The following is an 8,709-nucleotide window of genomic DNA, read 5'->3' on the forward strand; positions in this document are numbered from 1 at the left end:
TCTAGATTGATATTATATTATGTAGTTCTTACTTTTGATGGAGATTTGTGGTATTTATGACATTAGATTCAATCTATCCATCTATTTGTCTGTCTCCCTCTGTAGGCTAAGATCAATGAAGTCCGTGCTCAGAAGAGTACCCTCAAGAAGATTGAAGACCTTGGAGCCAAGATGGAGGAACGTCTTATCTTGGATAATCGGTAAAATACAATTTTAGGACCATGTATTACAGATCAAACATGTTTGTTTTTTTTATCAGTAAAGAAATGAGACAGGTGATAATTACATGCTTTATCAGCTATACATCACACATACACATGTGTATGAACAAAATTTTAATATCCCTCTTACAAAAGAAGTGTCAGTAGTGACAATTTTGCCAAAGTCAAGCAGATTTCTGTGTTCCACAGAGATTTGACTCGTGTGCTTCTACAAGACTTTTTATATGTGGACGCCTCCACAACATGGGAATACATCAGTCTGTGGTCTGGATCTCATTGCATAAAAGTTACCTTTACGGTAAATATGTCATCCAATGGTAACTACCATGGCAGCAATGCTCAGGAGCCAATCAAAATCATGGATTCCGTGTAAGTTACCATTGGATGTCAAAATTACCATAATAACTTTCATGAAACGGGGCCTTATTCTCATAGAGAATAAGAAGGTTCAAGGCTCAGTGCTGATGAATCAAATTCCACTTTTATTTCATCACTTTATAGATACACGGAGCATTCAACGGTAGGTCTAGCCCAGCAGTGGGATCAGTTAGACCAGCTTGGTATGCGTATGACACACAACCTTGAACAACAGATCCAGGCTAGGAACACTACAGGAGTCAGTGAAGAATCACTCAAGGAATTCAGCATGATGTTCAAGTAAGTCTAAACACTCATTGACTTGGATGACAACTAAAGTAAAAATATTGCCACTCTCCACCCAGGTTTAGTCAATAGGTACCCAGTAGGAAGGAATTCCTTTAATGCTTGTGTAGAAAAACTAAAGGAGGGGAATGCAGTAAGCAACATTTAGAAAAGACTTTAAAGGGGAAGTTCACCCTGAAGAAAACTTTGTTGTAAAAATAGCAGAAAAAATAGTAAAAAATATTGGTGAAGGTTTGAGGAAAATCTTTTAAATAGTAAGAAAGTTATTAGAGTTCGAAATTTTGGATTTGTGACGTCATAAACGAGCAGCTGCCCCATGTGTTATGTAATATAATGTTATGAATTTCTAAATTTTGTATGGTTCCTGATGACTTAATTTTGTTTTCTTTTCATGATCGGGTGTGAAATGATTTGTCTATTGATATACAAAAGTTGCAGTGAAAACCATTTTCAATTTTCTGAGAAAATGACATTTCATTGATTTTTTACCATTCGCTATGTAGGAATGCTGCTCGCATATGACGTCACAAATCAAATAATTGAAATTCTAATAACTTTTTAGTTATTTGATGAATTTTTCTCAAACCTTCGGCAATATTTTTTATTATTTTTTCTGCTATTTTTACAATAAACTTTTTGTCAGGGTGAACTTCCCCTTTAAGATGTACATGTATTAAGTGCTATATAAATATGGGTGTGTGTTTTTTCTAAGTTTTACGAAAATGCTTCAAATCTCTATAACAAATCTAAAAATCACTCTGTGAGCACAATTATAATACCCCCATATTATATTCTTTATTGAATTATTGAAATATACTTCCTGTAATAGTGAATGTAGTTACCTACCTCAGTTGTATCCAAGAAGTTTGAAGTCAAATATATTTCCACCGTTTTTTTTTTTTTTTTTTGGTCGTTGGTTATGAATGTAAGATATAAAAGTAGCTACACTGTATGTAGGAGTAAAAGAAAAAATATTTTCATTAGAATTTATTTGCTTAACATTATCTTTTATTTCAACAATTTCATTTAAATAACATAGTCATAGGAAAGGAAATGTTGTTGCAGATTCAAAGACCTTTCCTAAAGTGGTTTCTCCCAATCATAATGTTCTCAAACATATCTTCTTTGTTGTATCTTTATAGGCATTTCGACAAGGACAAGTCTGGCAAGCTAGACCATACCGAGTTCAAATCTTGTCTGCGATCTCTTGGTTATGATCTACCAATGGTTGAAGAAGGTCAGGAAGAACCCGTCTTCCTATCTATATTGGACATCGTTGATCCTAACCGGTGAGTGCAGATAGATGCTGTTTAATGGGATGATTGAGTTGTGGGAATAGTGAAAATAAGCATTTTCTAATCTTTCAAATTGTTGTAAATGTTATTTAGGGAGAATTTTATGTTAAAAAGTCATCCCCTGCAAAGATTTGCTCTTCAGATGTTTACAAATTCAAACCATGACAAAAAAAGGAAGGTGAAATGTTTGGGTCCACCTCTGTGCAGTCTTTCAGATACATGTGTGCGGTGTGTGTGACTCACAAAGAAATAATTTGGTTTACATTGTCCATAGTGATGTTAATTTTCCTAGAATACAAGTCGAGAAACAGAATGTAATTGGATATTTTCAGTTGTCATAAGCTCGCCAGAACCAAACATAATGTTCCAATATTTGTTTGTTTACATTGTCTTTTACAGTGATGGGTATGTAAGTCTACAGGAGTACATGTCCTTCATGATAAGTCGAGAAACAGAGAACGTCCAATCAAAGGATGAGATTGAGAACGCTTTCCGTGCACTCAGTGCGGAGGGCAAACCTTATGTCACCAAGCAGGAACTCTATGCCGTAAGTAGCCACAATTTCATAATTGTTCTCAGCATTGTGAATTTGTTACTTTTTGGGTTGAATCACAGAATTATTTTTAAGGTGATAATCCAATCAATTTTAATAGAGAGAGTTGGATGGACTTTTCATTCAGTTACATGTTGATTTCAAGTTAAAAGAATCACCCATAAGTCTTGCATTTAATTGCCTTTCTGCTTCTTAAAACAAATAGTATGAATAGAACTATCAATAGCAAATAATTTTTAATCTATTATCAATTGTGTGATTGATTGCAAAGTCTTATTGGTACATCACCCCTTCGTCAAGCAGAAGAATGAGCTTTAAAATGTAGTACTCGCATATCTGATTCGAATTGGTTTCACCATGTACAAATTCATCAGAAACCATTTGCATACTTCCGAGTCCTGGATGTATACAATATAACTACTGTGTTAATCGATACACCATGCCAAAGCCATATTTCCTCGTGCTGAATTTATTCAATATAATTATTGTGTCACAGCCATATTCATTCTTGTGTACATGTTTAATATCAGGTGTGCTTTGATTCCAGTAAGTATATTGTTATATATCGCAAATTCTTTATCTACAAACTAGGCAATTTTCCAGTGACTTCATGCACACAGAATTACAATTTAGTTACATAGCAATATTTTCTCTCTAATTTCAGTGTTTATTTTCATTGTGAACAATAATCTTCATCCAGATGAAGTACTTTGCTGATTTCTATCATTTCATATGTTCCTTTGCACATTGTAGAACCTCCAAACCGATTTGGCAGAGTACTGTATCCTGCGAATGGAACCGTATCGCGATGCCAAGGGACGGGAGGTACCTGGCGCCCTCGATTACGTCAAGTTCACCAACAACATGTTCCAGAATTAGACATCTTCATTCTTCATGGAAGAAAAGGCTAAGATCTTGTTGCGAGGAGATAATAAAACTGATATTGAAATTAAATTTCTTCTTTAAGTCTTTGAAAAAGTTTTAAAAAGCTCTACATAAGCTTCAGCATGAAAATAAAAAAAAACCTTAACTCTCAAACTGAAAAAAATATCAAAGGAGTTGTAGAAGTCTGTATTACTGATTAAAAATTAACCATTCTGTTCGTGAACAATCTTGGAATATTCAGGGGCAAATTCTCTGGAAGGGCAATGTCCATGGTAGCTTTGAATATAGAATACTTTTGAAAAAAGTTTCCTTTTTCAATATGGTGATATCTGAGGAGACAATTATTAGAGGGGGGTTAATGTCAACCCTTCACTGATTCGCTATGAGTCTGTGTAGCATCAAAACTTAGCAGAATGAATACTGATACCATTGCAGACTTATAAATTCCAAACTTTAAAGAGTTGGTTGATATATTTCAGTAATGCATTTCTGTGGTAACCATAAGATTTGCAGTGCTTCTAAACTCCTATCATTTTCGTCTACTTACTAGTTATTGTGAGTGAGTGTATTAGCTTTTTGTTTTATAGATATTCCACCTTTTCTTCATAGAACACTGGCATGTTACTAGGTAGCTACCATTAATGCAACTATTCAGAATATGATGTGATCTTGTGATTTTCTTGATATGCTGTGTACTATAGCTAAGTATGTAGTTTGTCAGTGAATTGCTTCAAAATAAATACATATCAATGAATTACTATAATGACAATTGAATGTACCGTAAGCTTGTTGGTGAATTGCTATAAAAGAAATAACATGTTTGATACGTTTAAATGCAATATGTATTTCAGGTGTAAGATTATGTAATGGAACTTATTTGAAAGCTAAACAGAACTCATTGTTGAGTTGATTGTATTTAATGAAACTTAATCCGTATAGTCTATTAATTCTAGATATACTTGATGTTATTCTAGTAAACATGGTTATGGTCACTGGTGTTACAGTATACATTTTAAGTAGACTTTATGTCTCGAGTGTCATGTTCTACTTTGACATCATTATTAAGGAATTCTACAAGTATGGAATTGTAAGACTGTAATTTTGTGAGGTTTCTTCTCACTTTTTGTCAAATATCTTGAAATGCTTATGCCATTTTCATAAACTTAAAGAACATCAGTTGAAACTTGAGTTGCTATACAAAATACAATGTTACTTGCTTGTATATTGCATTGATTGCTTCAATGTTGCTCTGAAAGGAATTATTTTATCTTTGTGCACTATTTAATGGTGAAAATGATAAATTCTTCATTCTTTTTATTTTCCATCTCATTCCTCACAGAGTTTCAGGTAATTGAAAAAGATGAATTCCAAACGGTACTTTATAATTTATATCCATTTAATTACTATTCTTATCTGAAGATGGCTATAATATTGTAAAGTGTATATGTGCATTGTATCATATATATTCATTGTCTTTTTGCTTAGATATCTGACTTGCCATGCATAGTTGACTCTTGAGCGTGCCTGGAATACTGAAAAAAAAAGTGTGGTTTCTGAACCTAGCGTTTAGACTAGAATGTGTGATCTTGAAACTGCCTGGCATTTCATTGTAAATGAATTTAGAATTGTGTCAGGAGCAGACATAGAGAAACATAGTGCATTGTCAGTCATCTAATTCATATTAAATTAATTCTTAAACAAAAACTATCTTATGTTACTGGGACAAAAGTTACATTCTTCATTGTAAATTTTCATTGGAATTCCACAAAGTTTTATTAACCTTGAAATGGTCTAATCGTACTTCAGATAACTTTTAAATTATTCATTGTATTCAAAGTACTGCCTCTTTACTTTATTCATTGATTTAGAGCCCCCTGTATTCTCAATAGTATTCATTACTGATGATATATATAATATATCAAATAGCATTGATATTCATATATAGATGTATTCAAGTATTCCATAGTGGCATGTAGGTACTGTTGTAGAATAATCATAATAATCATAATGCTCATGTCTTATTTAGAAAGATAGATGAATCTACTTAAAGAATAATCTTCAGCTGTTTAATGGTATTCAGTGAATAACATGTATCACACTAATTGAATATGTAAGCTATTTCAAAATTGATATTGCTGTAATACCAACAAGATATAAATTGCAAGTGATCGACATTATGCAAAGTGCATATTGGATGCATTGTTAGTAATGCTATCTAGTTTGCTTTCAGAAGTATAACTGTTCTTTCTCACTCTATATGTTTAGTTGCCAGTGTTGAAAAGGTGGAATATCATGTCTCAATAAAAGGCCCTGCTCTCAGTATAGTGAATATTGCCATTTTTATCATGTTTGTTTATTTGGGTGTCTTTTTTGTTGTTTGTTGAGTGGAAAGACTGGACTGAAGTTGTTTGTTCCTTTGTTAAATGCTTCCAAGGAAATGAAGATCTAGAGCATTTCTCATCACAAAATTGAGAAAATAATTGATTCCTGATAACCTAAATCTTTGCTTAATTTTGTTATCAATACCAAGTGAAACAACTGTAATTTCGAACCTGAAATGAATCTTTACTCTTTGGGAATTACATTTTGATGATGATTAAGATGATGATGGTGGTGATGATGATGCTGATGGTGATGATGATAATGAAAATGATGGTGATGATGATAATGAAAATGATGGTGATGAAAAGATATGCTTTTCTTGGGGTCCTTCCGATTTTTAGTTATGAATTTTGTATGTATATATTTTGAGTTTTTAATGGAAAATATATGAACTGAACTGAAAAAAAATGATGAAAATGATGGTGATGATGATGAATGATGATGATGGTGATGGTGATGATGATGATGATGGTGATGATGTAGATGATGATGGTGATGATGGTGATGATGATGGTGATGATGGTGATGATGATGATGGTGATGATGGTGATGATGATGGTGATGATGATGATGATGATGGTGATGATGATGGTGATGATGATGATGGTGATGGTGATGATGGTGATGATGATGGTGATGATGATGATGATGATGATGGTGATGATGGTGATGATGGTGATGATGATGATGATGATGGTGATGATGATGATGATGATGGTGATGATGGTGATGATGATGGTGATGATGGTGATGATGGTGATGATGATGATGATGATGGTGATGATGATGATGATGATGATGATGGTGATGATGATGATGATGATGGTGATGGTGATGATGATGATGATGGTGATGATGATGATGGTGATGATGATGATGGTGATGATGATGATGATGATGATGATGGTGATGATGATGATGATGATGGTGATGGTGATGATGATGATGGTGATGATGATGATGATGGTGATGATGATGATGATGATGATGATGGTGATGATGATGATGATGATGATGATGATGATGATGATGATGAAAATGATGGTGATGATGATTTGGGTGATTGTGGTGATGGTGGTTGTGGTTGGATGATATTTTCATTCCTATAAAATGTTTTTCTATATTTTTAGCAGGATCTTCTACCCATTTTTATACACACATCTCAAGTTTTCAAATAAAATCACTATGCAAACAATAGAAGTTAAATTATCACATATTCAATAATTTATTTCCCATTCAGTCAACATCTTTTCCAAGAGATAAATATACATATTTACAGTAAACATAAAAAACAACGCAAATCATAAAATGCAGATAAATTGCCATTGAGAATTTTTTTCCCGGTATTCTCAATGTAAATAAAATTCTTACTCTCCTAATATAGTGAAACAAAAACACATCTCATATGATAATGATCCATCTCTATGTATATATATTTTTTTTTAGCTTCTATCATTTGGCATCAATGATGTGACGGCAAAAAGTAAATGAAGAAAAAAAAAGTGGCAGATTTCATAAAAGGAAAATAAATTATGGTTCCCCCTTGGCCAGCCACGTCTTTGGTCTAATTCCAGAAGAAAAAAAAATCCTTTGTGAATTATAGGCCCCCAGTCGTTTGATCAGTAAAGGAAGTAGCCATGTGCTGTTCCCTTGGTTCATCAGGAAATGGTTTGATCGGGGATTTGATTCCTTGCATAAATTTATGGGGCTTTTGTTCAGAATATAGGCTCACATCTATCATTTATTTATTGGTATATGTTTATTTGTCAAGTTTTTATGCCTTTTATCAATAGAGGAACATCTAAACCATGGTATTCGGGCTATCACACCAAAAGAATATGGTATTAGAAAAAAAAAGTCAGTTTTCTGAGAGGATCACAACATCAGGTGCTAAAATACACCATGGGATTTGAATGTAACACCATATAGTGCTAAATAACAAACAGAATGTGTTATAATAACACCAATGTGTGTTAAACTTGCACCATTACTTTAGCACTGGTTTTGGTTTAGTTCATTCAGAACACTGACTGGGGTAGTTTTAACTCTAATTGGGCGTTGAACTAACGCCATGAACTAACGCCATGAATTCAACACTGGTGTAAATCATTGGTGTAGTTCTCTCAGAACACAAACTGGTGTATATTTCATACCACTGTTTTTGTAGTGAATGTTTGGGTGAGTGATTTGTTCTGTTTCACTCCTTTAAGGATTCTCCTGATAATTGTTTTTATCCATACATCAAGCAGTGTCATCTACTCAATATTGTTAAAGGGGAAGTTCACCTTGAAAAAAACTTTGTTGTAAAAATAGCAGAAAAAATAGTAAAAAATATTGGTGAAGGTTTGAGGAAAATCTGTTAAAGAGTAAGAAAGTTATTAGAGTTCAAAGTTTTGGATTTGTGACGTCATAAACGAGCAGCTGCCCCATTTGTTATGTAATATAAAATGCATGAATTTCAAATTTTGTATGGTTCCTGATGACTTAATTTTGTTTTCTATTCATGATCGGATGTGAAATGATTTGTCTATTGATATACAAAAGGTACAGTCAAAACCATTATCAGTTTTCTGAGAAAATGACATTTCATTGATTTTTAACCATTCACTATGTAGGAATGCTGCTCGCATATGACGTCACAAATCAAATCATTGAAATTCTAATAACTTTTTAATTATTTGATGAATTTTTCTCAAACCTTCGGCAATAT

At 33.1% G+C, this 8,709-nt stretch overlaps 1 protein-coding gene across 11 annotated transcripts in view; it reads left to right on the plus strand.

The window, feature by feature from the left end:
* LOC121428441 (spectrin alpha chain, non-erythrocytic 1-like) overlaps positions 1-3,907 on the plus strand; it is a 69,762-nt gene extending 65,855 nt beyond the window's left edge. For all 11 annotated transcript variants that reach the window (XM_041625045.1, XM_041625046.1, XM_041625047.1 and 8 more), the window contains 5 exons: positions 106-200; positions 723-878; positions 2,027-2,173; positions 2,579-2,726; positions 3,486-3,907. In XM_041625045.1, coding sequence (XP_041480979.1) covers positions 106-200; positions 723-878; positions 2,027-2,173; positions 2,579-2,726; positions 3,486-3,611 — 672 coding nt within the window. In that variant the 3' untranslated portion in view covers positions 3,612-3,907. The remainder of the gene's footprint in view (positions 1-105; positions 201-722; positions 879-2,026; positions 2,174-2,578; positions 2,727-3,485) is intronic.
* Positions 3,908-8,709: the final 4,802 nt, after the last annotated feature.

This window comes from Lytechinus variegatus, chromosome 15 (genome assembly GCF_018143015.1).
Source record: "Lytechinus variegatus isolate NC3 chromosome 15, Lvar_3.0, whole genome shotgun sequence".
Taxonomy (NCBI): Eukaryota; Metazoa; Echinodermata; class Echinoidea; order Temnopleuroida; family Toxopneustidae; genus Lytechinus; species Lytechinus variegatus.